General features: G+C 40.6%; 1 protein-coding gene across 1 annotated transcript in view; it reads left to right on the top strand.

The window, feature by feature from the left end:
* Positions 1-1,913: 1,913 nt before the first annotated feature.
* CHRNE (cholinergic receptor nicotinic epsilon subunit) overlaps positions 1,914-21,216 on the top strand; it is a 40,867-nt gene continuing 21,564 nt past the window's right edge. The window contains exon 1 of the mRNA XM_049861600.1: positions 1,914-2,224. Within this exon, the coding sequence (XP_049717557.1) occupies positions 1,987-2,224 (238 nt within the window). The 5' untranslated portion in view covers positions 1,914-1,986. The remainder of the gene's footprint in view (positions 2,225-21,216) is intronic.

Raw genomic sequence — 21,216 nt, 5'->3', positions numbered from 1 at the left:
TCCTTTCAAAGTGAAGCCCAAAACTATTGTGTGATGGTTGAAGTAGAAATAGTCTCTCTGGTTGTGAACAAGAAAGTATGTAGCCCCAGGTCAACTGTAGAGTCCCTGGGTAGTGCAAATGGCTAATGTATGTGGCTGCTAACCAAAACAGTGGCCGTCTGAGTCTGCCCAAAGGCACCTTGGAAGGAAGGCCTGGCAATCTACTTCTGAAAAATCAGTCATGGAAAACCCTGTGGGACACAGTTCTACGCCGAAACACATGGGGTCGCCATGAGTTGAATTTGACTCAATGGCAACTGGTTAACTGGTTAGGTGGATTGTGGCACCCATCTTGTGATCACAGGGGGCTCTGGCCTTTGGATAAAGCTGATGTCACAGAAGATACAATGAAAAAATGGAAAGAAAACAAGTCCTCGATGGTGTTTTTGAGCCGCTGTGTCAAACCAATTCTGAAGTTCAGTAAGCCAAAAATTCCCTTATTTTTTTTTAAGTTGGCTGTTATTGGAATTGTTACTTACAACATAATGAGCATTAAGGCATAAAGATTGTATTTTCTATTTTCTCCTTAAACCAAGTTACTTACAAGGATGTTTTTAAAATCTCAGGTGAAGTTCTTTTCTCTATATTTTATTTTGTTGTTGGTTCTGACTCATAGCAGCAACCCTATGTACAACAGAACAAAATGCTGCCCACTTCTGTGCCATCCTCACAGTCATTGCTACGTTTGAGCCCATTGTTGCAGCCGCCGTGTCAATCCATCTCACTGATGGTCTTCCTCTTTTTTCCCCGACCCTCTATCAAGCATGATATCCTTCTGCAGAGACTGATCCCTCCTGATAATATGTCCAAAGTACATGAGACAGTCTCGCTATCCTTGCTTCTAAGGAGCAATCTGATTGTACTTCTTCCAAGACAGATTTGTTTGTTCTTCTGGCAGTCCATGGTATATTCAATATTCTATATATGTCGTCCCATTCCCTTCTTGCCTGCATGGTTTCTGCTGAGTAGTCAGAACATATTCTTATTGATTCTCCCTTGAAGGAAACCTTTCTTTTCTCCCTGGCTGCTTTTAAAATTTTCTGTTTATCTTTGGTTTTGGTGAGTTTGATGATAATATGTCTTGGTGTTTTTCTTTTTGGATCAATCTTAAATGGGGTTCGATGAGCATCTTGGATAGATATCCTTTCGTCTTTCATGATGTCAGGGAAGTTTTCTGTCAGAAGTTCTTCAACTATTTTCTCTGTGTTTTCTGTCCCCCCTCCCTGTTCTGGGACTCCAATCACCCGCAGGTTATCCTTCTTGATAGAGTCCCACATAATTCTTAGGGTTTCTTCATTTTTTTTAATTCTTTTATCTGATTTTTTTTCAGCTATGTTGGTGTTGATTCCCTGGTCCTCCAGATGTCCCAGTCTGCATTCTAATTGCTCGAGTCTGCTCCTCTGACTTCCTAGTGTGTTGTCTAATTCTGTGATTTTATTGTTAATCTTTTGGATTTCTACATGTTGTCTCTCTATGGATTCTTGCAACTTATTAATTTTTCCAGTATGTTCTTGAATAATCTTTTTGAGTTCTTCAACAGTTTTATCAGTGTGTTCCTTGGCTTTTTCTGCAGATATCCTAATTTCATTTGTGATATCATTAAGCATTCTGTAAATTAGTTTTTTATATTCTGTATCTGATAATTCCAAAATTGTATCTTCATTTGGGAAAGATTTTGATTCTTTTGTTTGGGGAGTTGGAGAAGCTGTCACGGTCTGCTTCTTTAAGTGGTTTGATATGGATTGTTGTCTCCGAGCCATCACTGGGAAACTAGTTTTTCCAGAAAATCCGCTAAAAAAAAACTGCAGTCAGATCCCTATCAGAGTTCTCCCTCTGGCTCAGGCTATTCAGATGTTAATGAAGCCGCCTGGGGAGGGTGGGGGAGGGAACAGAGAGATAGGAGAGTAGCGCCTCAGAATATAGCCAGAGTTGCTTGTCTTGCTTGGAATGACTCTTATATCTGAGATTCCCGCGGGCGCGTCGCCTATGTGTGCTGTCTGTGTGGAGATTGCCCCCGGGGGGTCTGGCCCGCTGGAGTCACGGTCAGATCCTCCGCTTCCAGCCCCACGCCCAGCGTCAAGGCTCCCCTACTGGGACGGTGCACTCTCGACTCCAAAATCAGTCGCTGCCTCCCGGGGACTTCCCGTCCCTCCAGCCGCGTGGCCGTGCCGCCCCCGTGAACCAGGTGGGCCCCCTCCCGGGGTTAGTTCAGATGGGTGGAGTAGCTCCCCGTGCTTGTGCCGCGACCGAGTGTCCCGGCTGGAACGCTGTTCTCCCCGCTCCAATACCAGTCGCTGCCTCCCGGGGACTTCTCCTACCGGCTGCGTCCCACGCCGCCCGCGCGACCCGGATGGTCACCTTCCCGGGGTTAGTTCAGGGGGTGGAGCAACTCTCCGTGTTTATGGCGTACCTGCGTGCAGTCCAAATCCCTGTGGGACGGTTCCCCGGCTCGGATGCTACTCTTTCTGCTCCAAGATCAGTCACTGCCTCCCGGGGACTTCTCCTAACGGCTGCGTCCCACGCCGCCCGTGGAACCGGCTAGTCCCCCTCCCGGGGTTAGTTCAGGGGGGTGGAGCAGGTCTCTGTGCTTGTGCCGTACCTGACTGGTATGCTGGCTCCAGGCTCTGGAAACAATCGCTGCTTCCCCGTATTAGTTCGTTCTCCGTCTCTAAATCTGTGTTTGTTGTTCAGGGTTCGTAGATTGTTATGTATGTGATCGATTCACTTGTTTTTCCGTGTCTTTGTTGTAAGAGGGATCCGAGGTAGCGTCTGCCTAGTCCGCCATCTTGGCTCCGCCCTCATATTCAATATTCTTCATCAACACCATAATTCAAATGCATCAATTCCTCTTTGGTCTTCTTATTCATTGTCCAGCTTTCACGTGCATATATGAGGTGATTGAAAAGACCATGGCTTGAGTCAGGGGCACCTTAGTTCTCAAAGTGACATCTTTGCTTTCTAACACTTTAAAGAGGTCTTCTGCAGCAGATTTGCCTAATGCAAAATGATTCCTCCTGCTTGATTCTTTAAAAAATTCTAGTGCCTTTGTCTTACTGTATAATTTTTTAATAACCTTGTCTGTATCTACAAAGTATCTTGATGGAATTTTGATAGAAATTGTGTTAAACCTATATATCAATTTGGAGAGAACTCAGTATGTTGAGTCTCTGAATCCAGGAGCACAGAATCTCTCCATTTACTTAGGTCTTTGATTCCTTTTATCGGTGTGCATAGCTTTTGTCATACACGTACGTGTTTTGTTACATTTACACCCAAGTATTTTTAAGCAATGGTTAATGGTATTTTTTTTAATTTTTCAGTGCCCACATGTTCATTGCCAGTATATAGAAGTACAATTAATTTTTCTATGTTTATCTTGTATCCTGCAATGTTGCTGAACTCACTTATTTCTAAGAGTTTTTTTTTCCTTTTAGTAGATTCCTTGAGATTTTTTATGTGGATAATCATGTCATCTGCAAATAGTAACAGTTTTATTTCTTCCTTTTCTAATCCACATGCCTTTACTTCATTTTCTTACCTTATTGCACTGACTAGAACTTCTAGCACCATGCTGAATAAGAATGATGAGAGCAGACATCCTTGCCTTATTCCCAATCTTAGGGGGAGAGAATTTAGTCTTTTAGTGAATAATTAGCCATAGGCTTTTTTTGTAGATACTCTTTACCAAGTTGAGGGAGTTCCCCTCTGTTCCTATTTCTTTGAGAGTTTTTTTTTTTCTAATCATCAGTGGGTGTTGAGTTTTGTTAAATGATTCTTCTACAACTATTGATACGATCAATTGATTTTTTTCTTCTTTAGCCTGTTAATACCCTGGATTACATTGACCGATTTTTCAAATATTGAACCAGCCTTGCATGCCTAGACTAAATCCCACTAGGTCATGGTGTATAATTCTTTTAATATAATGCTGAATTGTATTTGCTAATATTTTGTTGAGGATTTTTGCATACATATTAATGACAGATATTGGTCTGTAGTTTAATTTTTTTGTACTGACTTTGTTTTTGGTATCAGGGTAATATTAGCTTTATAAAATGAATTGGAACGTGTTTCCTCCTCTTCTATTTTCTGAAAGAGCTTGTGTAGAATTGCTGTTAAGTCTTCTTTAAACATTTGGTGGAATTTCCAAGCAAAACAATCTGAGCTTTGAGATTTTTGGGGGGAGAAGGAGGAGTTTTTTAATTAAAAATTCAATTTCCTAAATAGCTACGGGGCAATTCAAATGATCTATTTTATATTAGGTGAACTGTGACAGTTTGTGTTTTCAAGAAAGGGGTCTATTTCACTTAAGTTGTCAGATTTATGTGTGTGGAATTGTTCAAAGTATTCCTTTATCAATCTTTTGGTGCCTCTATAGTCTATAGTGTTAGCCCATTTCATTCATGATATTGGTGCTTTGTGTCTCCTCTTGCTCTCTTTTGTTTTTTTCCTTTGTCAGTCTTGCTAGGGATTTGTCAATTTTAGTCATCTTTGCAAAGAACTGACTCTCTGTTTTATTGATTTTTCTCCATTGTGTTTATATTTTCGATTTCATTGATTTCTGCTCTTTATTATCCCCTTCCTTTGCTTCCTTTGAATTTATTTTGCTTTTCTTTTTCTAGGCTCTGAAGTGGAAATTTAGAATATTGATTTGAAACTTATCCTCTTTTCTAATGTATGCATTTAGTGTTATAAATTTCCCTCTCAGCATGGCTTATAAATATGTTGTTTAGTTTCCAAGCGTTTCAAGATTATTCTTTATCCTTGATGATCTTCTTTCTAGGTTTAGATATCTTGCCAAACTTGGGTAGTTTTCACTTATTGATAGAGTAGTGTTGAAGTTTGCAATTTTAACTGTGCGCTTGTTTATTTCTCTTTTCAGTTCTATCAGTTTTTGCTTCATGTATTTTGCAGCTCTGTTGTTTAGTCCGTACACATTTAGAGTTGCTACATCTTCTTAGTGGGTTGATCCTTTTATATAACATCCTTCTCTGTCTGGTCATTTTCTTTGCTCTGAAATTTGCTTTACCTGATACTAAGATAGCTACTCCTGCTTTCCTTGGATTAATGTTTGCCTGATATACCTTTTTACTATCCTTTTACTTTTAACCTGTGCTGTGGATTGAATTGCGTCCCCCCAAAAATGTGTAGCAATTTGGCTAGGCAATGATTCCCAGTATTGTGTGGTTGTCCGTTTTGTGATCAGATGTGATTATCCTATGTCTTGTAAATCCTAACTTTTATGATGTTATTGAGGCAGGATTAGAGGCAGTTATGTTAATGAGGTAGGACTTAATCTACAAGATTAGGTTGTACCTTGAGTCAATCTCTTTTGAGATATAAAAGAGAGAAATGAGCAAAGAGGACAGGGACCTCATGCTACCAAGAAAGAGGTGCTGGGAGCAGAGCACATTCTTTGGACATGGGGTCCCTGTGCTGAGAAGCTCCTAGACCAGGGGAAGATTGATGACAAGAACCACCCCCCGAAGCCAACAGAGAGAGAAAGCCTTCCCCTGGAGCTAGTGCCCTGAATTCTAGCCTCCTATGGAGTCCTGGTGGCAGAGTGGTTAAGAGTTTGCCTGCTAACCAAAATATTGGCAGTTCAAATCCATCAGCTGCTCCTTGAAAACTCTATGGGGCTGTTCTACTCTGTCTTATAGGGTTGATGTAAGTTGGAATCAATTTGATGGCCATGAGTTTATACTGTTTTTGAATTTATCTATTTCTATAACATTTTTTTTTTAAATAACATTTTTAGTGATAGGGTCACTATGAGTCAGAATTGACTCGATGGCAATGTTTTTTTTTTTTCCACGTATTACGTTATAAACACGTAACTTATCACCATCTACTGATGTCATTTTACCAGTTTGAATGAAGTGTAGAAATCTTACCTCTACTATGTCCCTTTTTCCCTCCTGCATTTATAATTGGCCTAAATATTTCCTGTCGATACATTTAGAACCACTTCAGTGTTATAATTTTTGCTTCAACTGTCAAACATGATTTTGAAAATTTAAGAGAACAAGGAAAACTTGTTGTATTTACCCATATTTTTGCTTATCATGTCTTCCTTCCTTCCTGATGTTCCAATGTTTCTTTTATTATTTTCTTTCTGTTTAGAGAACTTCCTTTATCCATTCTTTTAGGCTAGGTCTGCCGGTGAAAATTTTGTTTACCTTCACCTGAGAATGCCTTCATTTCCCCTTCAGTCCTGTAGGATATTTTTGCTGACAGTTCTTTCCCTTTAGCTCTTTACTTGAACAAATATGGAACCACTTCCTTCTAGCCTTGATGGTTTCTGATAAGAAATTCACTATCATTCAAATTGTTTTTCCCCATAGGTAAGGTGTCATTATTTTTCTGGCTGTTTGCAAAATTTTTAGTTTTCAAAATGTTAATTATGAAACAGTACTAAAAATGATGAAGAGAAACCAGATAACTGGGAGCTCCTAAAAATCAAACACCTATGCTCATCTAAAGACTTCACCAAAAGAGTAAAAAGACCACCTACAGATTGGGAAAAAATTTTCAGCTATGACATCTCTGACCAACGCCTGATCTCTAAAATCTATATGATTCTGTTAAAACTCAACCACAAAAAGACAAACAACCCAATCAAGAAGTGGGCAAAGGATATGAACACGCACTTCACTAAAGAAGATATTCAGGCAGCTAACAGATACATGAGAAAATGCTCTCGATCATTAGCCATTAGAGAAATGCAAATTAAAACTACGATGAGATTCCATCTCACTCCAACAAGGCTGGCATTAATCCAAAAAACACAAAATAATGAACGTAGGAGAGGCTGCGGAGAGATTGGGACTCTTATACACTGCTGGTGGGAATGTAAAATGGTTCAACCACTTTGGAAATCTATCTGGCGTTTTCTTAAAAAGTTAGAAATAGAACTACCATACAACCCAGAAATCTCACTCCTCGGAATATACCCTAGAGAAATAAGAGCCTTTACACAAACAGATATATGCACACCCATGTTTATTGCAGCAGTGTTTACAATAGCAAAAAGCTGGAAGCAACCAAGGTGTCCATCAGCAGATGAATGGTTAAATAAATTATGGTATATTCACACAATGGAATACTACGCATCGATGAAGAACAGTGACGAATCTGTGAAACATTTCATAACGTGGAGGAACCTGGAACGCATTATGCTGAGTGAAATTAGTCAGATGCAAAAGGACAAAAATTGTATAAGACCACTATTATAAGATCTTGAGAAATAGTATAACCTGAGAAGAACACATTCTTTTGTGGTTACGAGAGGGGGGAGGGAGGGAGGGTGGGAGAGGGTTATTTACTGATTAGTTAGTAGATAAGAACTACTTTAGGTGAAGGGAAGGACAATACTCAATACAGGGAAGGTCAGCTCAACTGGACTGGACCAAAAGCAAAGAAGTTTCCGGGATAAACTGAATGCTTCTAAGGTCAGCGGAGCAAGGGCGGGGGTTTGGGGTCTATGGCTGAAGGGGACTTCTAAGTCAATTGGCAAAATAAATTCTATTAAGAAAACATTCTGCATTCCACTTTGAAGTGTGGTGTCTGGGTTCTTAAATGCTAACAAGCGGCCATCTAAGATGCATCAATTGGTCTCAACCCACCTGGATCAAAGGAGAATGAAGAACACCAAGGTCACACAATAACTATGAGCCCAAGAGACAGAAAGGGCCACATGAACCAGAGACTTACATCATCCTGAGACCAGAAGAACTAGATGGTGCCCGGCCACATCTGATGACTGCCCTGACAGGGAGCACAACAGAGAACCCCTGAGGGAGCAGGAGAACAGTGGGATGCAGACCCCAAATTCTCATAAAAAGACCAGGCTTAATGGTCTGACTGAGACTAGAAGAATCCCGGCGGTCAGGGTCCCCAAACCTTCTGTTGGCCCAGGACAGGAACCATTCCCGAAGACAACTCATCAGACATGGAAGGGACTGGACAATGGGTTGGAGAGAGATGCTGACGAAGAGTGAGCTACTTGTATCAGGTGGACACTTGAGACTGTGTTGGCATCTCCCGTCTGGAGGGGAGATAGGAGGGTAGAGAGGGTTAGAAACTGGCAAAACGGTCACGAAAGGAGAGACCGGAAGGAGGGAGCGGGCTGGCTCATTAGGGGGAGAGTAAGTGGGAGTATGTAGTAAGGTGTATATAAGCTAATATGTGACAGACTGACTTGATTTGTAAACTTTCACTTAAAGCACAATAAAAATTATTTTTTAAAAATATTAAAAAATGTTAATTATGATGAATCTTGGTGTGGATTTCTCTAGGTTTTATCCTATTTTGGGTTCACTCAGCTAATTGCATCTGTAGGCTTAGGTCTCTTGCCAAATTTGAGCAGTTTTCAGCCATTTTTTTTTAAGTACTTTTTTGTTTGTTTACCTGTGTTATTTTATTTTTATTTCTTATTGTACTTTAGATGAAAGTTTTTAGAACAAACTAGCTTCTCATTAAACAGTTAGTACACATATTATTTTATGTGTACTAAAATGACATGACAGTAGTCTCCCTTCTTGACCTTGTTGTTGTTGTTAGGTGCCGTTGAGTTGGTTTCGACTCATAGCAACCCTATGCACAGGTAGAATGAAACACTGCCTGGTCCTACGCCATCCTTACGATTATTGTTATGCTTGAGCTCATAGTTGCAGCCACTGTGTCAATCCACTTCATTGAGGGTCTTCCTCTTTTCTGCTGACCCTGTACTTTGCCAAGCATGATGTCCTTCTCCAGGGCTTGATCCCTCCTGACAACATGTCCAAAGTATGTAAGACGCAGTCTCGCCATCCTTGCTTCTAAGGAGCATTCTGGTTGTACTTCTTCTAAGACAGATTTGTTCATTCTTTTGGCAGTCCATGGTATAGTCAATATTCTTCAGGAACACCACAATTCAAAGGCGTCAATTCTTCTTCCGTCTTCTTTATTCATTGTCCAGCTTTCACATGCATATGATGCTGTTGAAAATACCATGGCTTGGGTCAGGCACACCTTAGTCTTCAAGGTGACCTCTTTGCTCTTCAACACTTTAAAGAGGTCCTTTGCAGCAGATTTACCCAATGCAATGCATCTTTTGATTTCTTGACTGCTGCTTCCATGGGTGTTGATTGTGGATCCAAGTAAAATGAAATCCTTGACAACTTCAATCTTTTCTCCGTTTATCACGAAGTTGCTCATTGGTCCAGTTGCAAGGATTTTTGTTTTCTCCATGTTGAGGTGCAATCCATACTGAAGGCTGTGGTTTTTTATTAGTAAGTGCTTCAAGTCCTCTTCACTTTCAGCAAGCAAGGTTGAGTTATCTGCATAATGCAGGTTGTTAATGAGTCTTCCTCCAATCCTGATGCCCTGTTCCTCTTCATATAATCCAGCTTCTCGGACTATTTGCTCAGCATACAGATTGAATAGGTATGGTGAAAGAATACAACCGTGACACACACCTTTCCTGACTTTAAACCAATCAGTATCCCCTTGTTCTGTCCGAACAACTGCCTCTTGATCTATGTCAAGGTTCCTCATGAGCACAATTAAGTGTTCTGGAATTCCCATTCTTCACAATGTTATCCATAATTTGTTATGGTCCACACAGTTGAATGTCTTTGCATAGTCAATAAGACACAGGTAAACATCCTTCTGGTATTCTCTGCTCTCAGCCAGGATCCATCTGACATCAGCAACGATATCCCTGGTTCCACGTCCTCTTCTGAAACCAGACTGAATTTCTGGCAGTTCCCTGTCAATATACTGCTGCAGCCATTTTTGAATGGTCTTCACCAAAATTTTGCTTGTGTGTGATATTAATGATATTGTTCTGTAATTTCCACATTTGGTTGGATCACCTTTCTTGGGAATAGGCATAAATATGGATCTCTTCCAGTCAGTTGGCCAGGAAGCTATCTTCCATATTTCTTGGCATAGATGAGAGAGCACCTCCAGCACTGCATCTGTTTGTTGAAATATCTGAGTTGATAATCCATCAATTCCTGGAGCCTTGTTTTTTGCCAATGCCTTCATATGCCACCTCTTGACATGGCTGAACATCAACTAATTCTTTTTGGTATAATGACTCTGTGTATTCCTTCCATCTTCTTTTGATGCTTCCTGCATCGTTTAGTATTTTCCCCATAGAATCCTTCACTATTGCAACTCGGGGCTTGAATTTTTTCTTCAGTTCTTTCAGCTTGAGAAATCCCGAGCGTGTTCTTCCCTTTTGGTTTTCCACCTCCAGCTCTTTGCACATGTTATTATAATACTTTGTCTTCTCGAGACGCCCTTTGAAATCTTCTGTTCAGTTCTTTTACTTCATCAATTCTTCCTTTTCCTTTAGCTGCTCGACATTCGAGAGCAAGTTTCAGAGTCTCCTCTGACATCCGTCTTGGTCTTTTCTTTCTTTCCTGTCTTTTCAATGACCTCTTGCTTTCTTCATGTATGATATCCTTGATGTCATTCCACAACTCGCCTGGTCTTTGGTCACTAGTGTTCAATGTGTCAAATCTATTCTTGAGATGGTCTCTAAATTCAGGTGGGATATACTCAAGGTCATATTTTGGCTCTCGTGGACTTGCTCTGATTTTCTTCAGTTTCAGCTTGAATTTGCATATGAGGAATTGATGGTCTGTTCCACAGTCGGCCCCTGGCCTTGTTCTGACTGATGATATTGAGCTTTTTCATTGTCTCTTTCCACCGATGTAGTCAATTTGATTTCTGTGTGTTCCATCTGGCGAGGTCCATGCGTATAGTCACTGTTTATGTTGGTGAAAGAAGGTATTTGCAATGAAGAAGTCGTTGGTCTTGCAAAATTCTATCATTCGATCTCCGGCATTGTTTCTATCACCAAGGCCATATTTTCCAGCTACTGATCCTTCTTCTTTGTTTCCAACTTTCGAATTCCAGTTGCCAGTAATTATCAATGCATCTTGATTGCATGTTCAATCAATTTCAGACTGCAGCAGCTGGTAAAAATCTTCTATTTCTTCATCTGTGGCCCTAGTGGTTGGTGCATAAATTTGAATAAGAGTCGTATTAACTGGTCTTCCTTGTAGGCATATGGATACTATCCTACCACTGACAGCATTGTAGTTCAGGATAGATCTTGAAACATTCTTTTTGACAATGAATGCAACACCATTCCCCTTCAAGTTGTCATTCCCAACATAGTAGACTATATAATTGTCCAATTCAAATTGGCCAATACCAGTCCATTTCAGCTCACTAATGCCTAGGATATGGATGTTTATGCGTTCCATTTCGTTTTTGACGATTTCCAATTTTCCTAGATTCATACTTCGTACATTCTAGGTTCTGATTATTAATTCCAGGTTCCCCCACATGTCTGTCAGTCGTACTGTGGGGGCTTGAGCGTTGCTGTGATGCTGGAAGCTAAGCTACCAGTATTCAGATACCAGCAAGTCACCCATGGAGGACAGGTTTCAGCTGAGCTTCCAGATTAAGACAGACTAGGAAGAAGGACCCGGCAGTCTACTTCTGAAAAGCATTAGCCAGTGAAAACTTTATGACTAGCAGCGGAACATTGTCTGATATAGTGCTGGAAGATGAGCCCCCCCAGATTGGAAGGCACTCAAAAGATGACTGGGGAAGAGCTGCCTCCTCAAAGTAGAGTCTACCTTAACGACGTGGATGGAGTAAAGCTTTTGGGACCTTCTTTTGCTGGTGTGGCATGACTCAAAATGAGAAGAAATGGCTTCTTGACCTTGGGTTTCCCATTATCAGCTGTCCTGTCCCCTCCTGCCTTCTAGTCCTTGCACCTAGGCTGATGTGCCCCTTTAGTCTCTTTTTGTCTAATCTTTGAATGAAGGGTGAATCTCAGGAGTGACTTCATTACTGAGCTAAAAGAGTGTCCAGGGGCCATACTCTCGGGGTTTCTCCAGTGCCTGTCAAGTCAGTAAGCCTGGACTTTATTTATGAGTTAGAATTTTGTTTTATATCTTTCTCCAGCTCTGTCTGGGACCCTCTGTTGTGATCCCTATCAGAGCAGTCGGTGATGGTAGCTGAGCACCATCTAGTTGTACTGAAGTCAGTCTGGCGGAGGCTGTGGTAGTTGTGGTCCATTAGTCCTTTGGACCAATCTCTCCCTTGTGTCTTTAGTTTTCTTCATTCTCTCTTGCTCCAGATGGGGTAAGACCAGTGGAGTATCTTAGATGGCCATTCACAGGCTTTTAACACCTCAGATGCTACTCACCAAAGCCTATCTGCCTTTTTCTCTCTGCTTTTCATCTTCTTAAGTTTATTTTATATATAATACCCAGGGTTTTTAGTTCCACTTAATGGAAGGAATAGGGAAAATTATGCCTACTCTATCTTTTCAGAAGTAGAGTCTCGCAGGTGGATTTTTGCTACCTTTTTATTGCAAACTTCTGAATGTATTGCAGTTGACTTTATATATTCCACGCATGGTTTCAACATTCTGGAATTTGTTGAGATGTCATTTATGTCATAATACATGGTTAATTTCTGTGAATGTTCCATGTGTGTTTAAAAATAATGTGTATTTCTTGTTGGTATAATAGCTTAAATCCTCTAAGATTTTTTTAGTTTTAATTTTGGTGAAAATATACACAGCAGAACATACACCCATTCACCAGTTTCTACATGTACAATTCAATAACATTGGTTACATTCTACATGTTGTGTCACCATTCTTGCTATCTCTACCTGTATTGTTTCACCACCGTTGACTTAGACTCACTATCTCCTAAACTTCTCATTTATGCCTTAAAGTTACTGTTGACAATTTGGTCTCATACAGATAATACTTTAAAACAGCAAAATGCTCATGTCTAACATTCTTTACTAGTTTAGCTAAATAGTCCTTTAGTTTAAAGATGGCTTCAGAGAATAATTTCAGTTCATGGTTTGAAGCTTTTCTCAGGGCAATAGATTCAAGGGTCTATGATTTTAATATCCTAAAATCTTTCTCATTTTTTATGTACTTGATCCGTTAGCCTCTGGGAAGTATGTTAAAGTCAACTGTGTGGATTTTTCAATTTCTCCTCATATTTCTGTCCACTTTTACTTTGTTTAAAAGCTATGTTCAAAGTCTCCCATAAATGAACATGAATATTGTACTGGTTTCATGACTGCCAAAACAAATTATCACAATCTCAGTGGCTTAAAAAAAAAAAGCAGAAATTTATTCCGTCACAGTTTCGGAGGCCAGAAGTCCAAGATTAAGGTGTTGGCAGGGCCATGCTTCCTCTGGTGTCTCTAGGGCAGAAGCTGTTCCTTGCCTCTTCAAGCTTCTGGTGGCTGCCTGTCATTCCTTAGCTTTCCTTGTTTTGTGGCTGCATAATTTCAGTCTCTGCCTCTGTCTTAACATCGTCTTCTCCTCTGTGTTGGTATCTGTCCTCTTCTGTCTCTTATAAGGACACCTCTCATTGCATTTAGGGCCTACTCAGATAATCCAAAATAACCTTCTCATCTCAAGATCCTTAATTGCAACTGCAAAGACTTTTTCCAAATAAGGTCACATTCACAGTATCTAGGATCAAGATGTGGACATATCTTTTATTTTATTTTTTTGGGGGGGGTGGCATTTAGCCCACTAAAACTATTGTAGTTCCTTGGGGATTGTACTTTTTATAAATATGAAATTTTCCCCCTTTTAATGCTTTCTGCTTTTAATTCGATTTTGCTTGGCATTAATATTGCTGTATTTGCTTTCTTTATGTTTTTTTTTTAAAGCATAACTTTTTTATTCTTTTGTTTTCCATCTTTTTATCATTTTGTTTTTGGTGTCTCTCTTGCAAACAGCATGTAGCAAAATTACTTTTAATCCAATCTGAGTATATGTCACTTTAATAGATGAGTGCCACGTAACACATTATTTTTTCTCTGATATGTTTGGACTTCTTGCATTTTATTCCTTTTTCTAGTTTTTCCTTTTACTGGGTTAATCGGGTTTTCTTTATTTCTTCTAATGATTTGAAAGATGTACATTCTATTTATATTCTTTTAATGATGACCCTTAAAATTTTTTACACTTTTTATTGACATATTCGTGCAGAAAAGTACACATCATGAACAAAACACACCAAGGAACTAGCACCCAGGTTAAGAAACAGAATATTTTTAGTACCCAGAAGCCCCCCTGTGTACCCATCCAGTCATTGCCCCTTACTTTTTAATATAATATTTGTTTTTAACATAACATTAAAACACAATTTTCTATCAATATCTAGAGTTAATTATTACTGACTGGCCCCAGAACAAGAAGAGATTCATAGAAAGTATTTATTTTCCTACTCCCCCCATCTCCTATATCACCTTGTAAAATCATGCAGTAGCATCAGAGGTCCTCTAACCTCCCGAGGGGGAGAGAGAATCACCATCAGCAGCAACCCAAAGCTGATAGCTTTATGAGGTGGACGGCAGACATACCTCCACCCTCCAATTTTTTTACCAGTTCTGACACCAGTTTTCTATCCCATGGCGCTCTCTACTTCTCTGCTGGGTTCGATAAGTCATCGCAGGGGCCACACAGAACTCACAGGCCATACTCACAGTTATCGTATTATTTAGGGAAGTAACAGGTTACAATTCAGGATTAGGAAGTGCTCAGGATACAGTTCTTTGATCAGAACAGCCTCTTTTCAGCTGTGCCTGAAGGCTGGCCTCTTTCTTTCTCTCTCTCCCTCTGTGTCTCTGCCTCTTGGCCCCTTGACCTGGCCTATCTGCCCTGGTCAGGCAAGAGTTACAAAGCTCTTTAGCTCACCAATAAATGCCTGGAGGCACCCACACTCTGTCAGCAAGCCTTCTGCCCGAAAGTGCTCATCTCTCTTGCTCCATGGATTGGTCCACCACACTGTCTCGCATCAGTCTCCTGGTTCTGCTGCTGCCATTTTTCTGCCATTGCTTCTCGCTGTCTTGCTGTCTTGTTCCATCTTTGTCTCTGATTTTAGGAGGTTTTCAGGGCAGGGACCTCAGGTCCAAATGGCTGCTCTGCTCCCTTCTCTTGATAGTGAGGTCCCCTCTTTCTGCCTCTGGAATGGCTCATTTTAAGCCTAGTGGGATGGCAAAACTGACCAATCCCCTTGTTAGGGTTCCATACATCTCATTTGCATAGTCCCACACCCAAAGGGTTTCATGCACCATATTTGCATTATTAGCAAGGTGTTCAATCCCCTTGGTGCGCCACAAGAACCTTATTTGCATAACTCCTCTCAATCATTACGTGGCGAATTATAAGCAAGACACTGGTGAGAAAGGCCATATGAAGGCAATTCATTGCACTGCACACTTCAAATTTAAAATCTAGATTACTGCTTCCATTTTAAAACATCAATTAAAACTTATTTAGAATTATCAATAAGTTAATGTTTTCTCTGCACACTGCTGCTTCATGAGTCTCTTGTCTTCCTCTGGAATTCTGGGGTGACATTTGTCACTCTTGTCAGCTGCCCAGCATCTGAACTCCCTTCCAGTGCTTCAGAAACCCCCTACATCAGCGAGATCCTGCTTTTCACTAGAAAACTGGAAAGTACCAGATATTTGCTTTCCTAGCTTCCCTTGTAGCTAGGGCCCAAGCATTTTACCTGGGTTTACAGTCAGATCTGCTTGCCCCAAGCCCACACAGAGTCTGCTCTGGTGATGGCAGGTGGCAGCTCCACCTGGTCTCCACCTGCAGGTGGGGCCTTGTTCTAAGGGCAGCAACCATTCACCATTGAGTGTTTGAGATAGATCCGTATCGATGTGCCCCAAACTGTGGCACATTCATTCTCACAGCTGCGTAGTATCCCGCTGCATGAGTCCCCTCCCCACATTCTGCTGTTTATGAACATTTGTGTTGTTTCCATTTTTTGGTCATTACAAATAATGGTGCTGTGAGAAGTCTTGTACATATCTCCTAGGGCACATGGCCCCACCCTCAAGACAGTTAAATCAGAAACTTTGGGGGTGAGGTCCAGGTATTAGCATTTATTTTTATACATTTCAAGCTGACAGAAAAATTGCAATAGTATAAAGAACTCCAAGATGCCCTTTACCCAGAGTCTCTAGTTGTTAACATATTGTCTCAGTGACTTTATCATTCTCTGTCTTTTTTCTGAAGATTTGAGAATAAATTAGAGACATTGTGTCCCTTTACCCCCTAAATACTTCATTGTGCATTTTCTAAGGAAAAGAGCATTTTCTTACATAACTACAATACAGTTATCAACTTTAGGAATTTTAATATTGATACAATGCTACTACCAATAGTCCCAAAAATGTTATTTGTAACTATTTTTTTCCTAACCTAGGGGCCAAGCCAGGACCATACCTCTTTAGTTTCCTGTGGCAAGCTAAGTAAGTAATAGCCCCCAAAAATATCCAGGTCCTAATCCCTAGAGCCTGTGAATGTTACCTTATATGGCAAAAGGGACTTTGCAGATGTGATTAAAGATCTTGAGATAGGGAGATTATCCAGGATTATCTGGGTGGGCCTTAAATGTAATCACAAGCCTCTTTCTAATAGGGAGGTGAGACAGTCAAAAGTGAAAGTAGAAGATGTGATGAGGGAAGCAAGAGGGTGGCATGGTGCAAGGAAGGGGCCATGAGCCAAGGAATGCAGCAGGCAGCCTCAAGGAGCCAGAAAAGGCAAGGAAAGGGGTTCTCCTCTAGAGCCTCCAGGAGGAACCAGCCCTGCCAACACCTTGACTGTAACCCAGTGAAACTGATTTCAGACTTCTGGCTTCCAGAACTATAAGAGAATAAATTGTATTGTTTTAAGCCACCAAGTTTGTGGTCAATTTTTACAGAAATCATAGAAAACGAATACCGTTCCTTAAACCCCCAAAATCCCAAAATCATTGCCATTGAGTTGATTCTGACTCTTGGCCAGCTCCTATATTACAGAGTAGAGCTACTGCATAGGGTTTTCTCAGCTGTGTCTTTATGAAAGCAGGTCATCAGGCCTGTCTTCCGCGGCACCACTGGGTGGGTTTAAACCACTGACCTTTAGGTTAGCAGCTGATTGTGCCACCCAGGGACCTACAGTTCCGTAACCTGTTTGCTTTCATTACTGACATTTTTGAAAAGTGCAGTGCAGTTATCATGTAGAATGTCTCTCAATTTATATTTGTCTGATGTTTCCTCATGCTCGGATTCAGGTTATGTTTCCTTGGCAGGAATATTACATAAGTGATGTTATCAGTGCATCATATCAGGAAACACTTGATATTACTTTGATGCATTCCTGGAGATGTTAACTTAGATCACTTGGTTAAGGTGGAACTCGTTAGGTTTCTCCACTGTCAAGATACCTTTTTTCCTTTTGTTATGCAGAAGTACTTCGGTAGGGAAATACTTTGAGACTATGGAAATAGCCCGTTCCTTATCAAACTTGAACCCACAAATTTCAGCATCTATTGATGGTTCTTGCCTGAATCAATTATTGCCAGATGGTTAAAAAAAAAAAAAAAAAAAAAAACTCCCTCTTTTTTTTTTTTTTTTTTAAACCTTTAGGTGATTTGAATTTATTCCCTTTTCTTTATAACCGAAAGAGTCCACTAAGGCAAAAAGAATCATGACACTGATCCTGAGTCAGGATAAGGAGTCTCAGCAGGTAGGCTGGTATGTTTGCACAGCAAAGAGACTAGTTAGTTCATCTGTCGCCTGGGGGCTCTTGTGCTCTAAGTGTGTGCTTTCCTTTGCTGGGACTTTGGATTTGGTGGCTCTAGCTCTGAAGCACGGCAGGAGGGGAAGTGCTCTTTGAGCTCTCTAGACTGAATTAGTTACTATCTTCTAAGTTGCTACTGCACCCTGCGGAAGCTGTTACGATACTTTGTTAAAATGTCTGTCTACCTCTTAAGATTATAAACTTTGCGATAGCAGGAACTCAGAAACATAACCCATGCTCTAAGGAGCAGAAGCTGCTCTAATTGGTTAAAGGAGGATGGAACACACTAAAAAAGGCACCTCCTCGGATTTATCTCGATGTGTCTCATGCCACGCTTTTATACGTTTCTAATGTCTTTTTACTCTAGTCTTAACAATGATTGCCAAAGTACCACCTTCACACTTGGAGAATGAGCTCCCTGTCTGCCCCTGGCTCAACAAGGTCAGCCCCAGCCATGCATCTGCTGGGGCCATGTTTCCCTTGTTCTCTGTTGTAATGTAACTCCAGTGCCTGGCATGCTGCGTAATAAATATTTCTTACATGTATATGTGTGTGTGTGTGTGTATATAATACATACACGCACACACATACATAGATTTATATATTTTGTTGTTGAGAATATACACAACAAACAAACACCAATTCAACAGTTTCTACAGGTACCATTTAGTGACATTGATTACATTCTTTGGGTTCTGTAACCTTTCTCACCCTCATTTTCTCAGTTGTTCTCCTCCCATTAACAGAATTCACCGCCTCCTAAGGTTCGTATCGAATCTTTTGAGTTGCAGGTGTCGATTTGGTCTCATAAAGGCAGTTCTTAAAAAAGCATAATGCTCAAGGCAGACATTTTAAAAATTATTATGATTGTACTTTAGATGGTTTACAGAACATACTAGCTTCTCATTAAACAATTAGTACACATATTGTTTTATGACATTGGTTCCCAACCCCACCTCATGTCAGCACTCTCCCTTCTCAATCTTGAGTTCTCTATTACCAGCTTTCCTGTCCCCTCCTGCCTTCTAGTCCTGATCCCTGGGCTGGTGTACCCCTTTAGTCTTCTTATGTTTTTAGGGGCCTGTCTAATCTTTGGCTGATGGGTGAACCTCAGGAGTGACTTCATTACTGAGCTAAAAGTGTATCTGGGGGCCATACTCTTGGGGTTTCTCCAGTCTCTGTCAGGCCAGTAAGACTGGTCATTTTTTGTGAGTTAGAATTTTGTTGTAATTTTTTTCCAGCTCTGTCCAAGGCCCTCTATTGTGATGCTTGTCAGAGAAGTCAGTGGTGGCAACTGGGCACCATCTAGTTGTGTTGGGCTCAGTCTGGTGGAGGCTGTGGTAGTTGTGGTCCATTAGTCCTTTGGACTAATCATTGCCTTGTGTCTTTGGTTTTCTTCATTCTCCCTTGTTCCAGATGGGGTGAGACCAGTGGAGTATCTTAGATGGCCACTCACAAGTTGTTAACACCTCAGATGGTACTCACCAAACCAGAATGTCATTTCCTTATGAAGTGTGTTATGCCAATTGAACTAGATGTTACCTGAGAACCATGGTCCTCACAGTCCTCAGCCGAGTAATTGGGCCTCTCAGGGAGTTTGAATGTGTCTATGGAGCGTCCATGACCTTACGGCAGACATTTTTTTACTAGTTAAGCTAACCTATTGTTTGGTTTTAAGAAGATTTCAGGGTATATTTTTGGTTTAAGGTTTAAAATGTATCTTAGGGCAATAGTTTTAGGGGTTCATCCAACCTTCATGGCTCCAGGAAGTCTGGAGTCCATGAGAATTTTAAATTCTGTTCTGCATTTTTACCCTTTTGATCAGGATTATTCTATGGAATCTTTGATCAAAACATCCAGTAATGGGAGATGGATACCATCCAATTCTGGTCTCATTGCAAAGAAGGCAGTTGTTCATGGAGGCAATTAGCCACACATTCCATATCCTCCTCTGTCTTAGTTATCTAGTGCTGCTATAACAGAAATACCACAAGTGGGTGGTGTTAACAAACAAATTTATTTTCTCACAGTTTAGGAAGCTGCAAGTCCAAATTCAGGGTGCTGGCTCTAGGGGAAAGCTTTCTCTCTCTGTCGGCCCTGGAGAAAATTTATTGTCTCTTTGAGCTTCTCCTCCTGGGCCATCTTCATGTAGCTTGGCATTTCTCATCCCCCATCTCTGCTTCCTAGCTTGCTTGTTTAATCTTTCTATATCTCAAAAGAGATTGACTCAAGATATACCCTACACTAATCCTACCTCATCAAAATAACAAAGATAACTCATTGCCAAATGGGGTTATAACTACCACACATATTTTCAGGGGACATATTCAATCTATAACACTCTCCTATTCCTGACTCTCCTTCTTCCTCTGTTGTTACAAGTGAATAGAGACCAACTGTTGTGCCCTGATGGCCGCTTGCAAGCTTTTAAGACCTCAGGCACTACATATCAAACTAGAAGGTAGAACGGAGGCACTAAACATGCTATTAGGCCAATTAATTGGGATGTCCCATGAAACCATGACTTTAAACCTCCAGACCAAAAAATTAAATCCCATGAGGTTTTTAGTTGTACATAAGCAACCTCAGCAGCTACTCTTTTTTTGTCATTGTAAATACATCTATCACATAACTTTTGCCAATTCAGCTTTTTACAGGTGTACAACTTATTGACAGCAATTAGGATAATTGGCTGTGCAACCCTACTCTTCATCAATTTTCATCACTGTTAACCCTCCCCCTCTCCCCCTTCCCTTCTGCCCCTAGTAACCACTAATAAACTTTGCTCTCTATATATTTGTCTTTTCTTGGCTTTTTGTATAAGTGAGGTCATATAATGTTTGTCCTTTTGTGATTGACTTATTTCATTCAGCGTAATGTCTTCCAGCCCCATCCATATTGTAGCATGTATCGCGACTTCATTTGTCCTGCTGGCTGAGTAGTATTTCATTGTATGTACATACCACATTTTGTTTATCCATTCATCTGTTGATGGGCATTTAGGTTGTTTCCACCTTTTGGCTACTGTGAGTGGTGCTGCAGTGCACGTTTACATTGGTGTACAAGTCTCTGTTTGAGCTCTGTTTTCAAGTCTTTTGGGTATATACCTAGGAGTGGAATTGCTGGGTCATATGGTAGTTCTGGAAACCCTGGTAGCGTAGTAGTTAAGAGCTATGGCTGCTAACCAAAAGGTTGGCAGTTCGAATCCACCAGGTGCTCCTTGGAAACCCTTTGGGGCAGTTCTTCTCTGTCCTGTAGGTTCACTATGAGTTGGAATTGACTCAATGGCAACTTTTTTTTTAAATGTTGATTCTATTTTTAGTTTTTTGAGGAACCATCACAGTGTTTTCCACAAAGGCTGTACCATTTTGCATTCCCACCAGCAATGGCTAAGAAGAGTTCCAGCTCCCCCACAACCTCGCCAACATTTGTTGTTTTCTTTTTTTTTTAATCTTAGTCATCCTAATAAGAGTGAAATGATATCTCATTTTGGTTTTGATTTGCATCTCTCTGGTGGTGAATGATGTTGTGAAACTTTTCATGTG

This window comes from Elephas maximus, chromosome 19, assembly GCF_024166365.1.
Source record: "Elephas maximus indicus isolate mEleMax1 chromosome 19, mEleMax1 primary haplotype, whole genome shotgun sequence".
NCBI lineage: Eukaryota > Metazoa > Chordata > Mammalia > Proboscidea > Elephantidae > Elephas > Elephas maximus.
The sequence above is the reverse complement of the archived record's forward strand: the minus strand, read 5'-3'. Positions and strand labels throughout refer to the sequence as shown.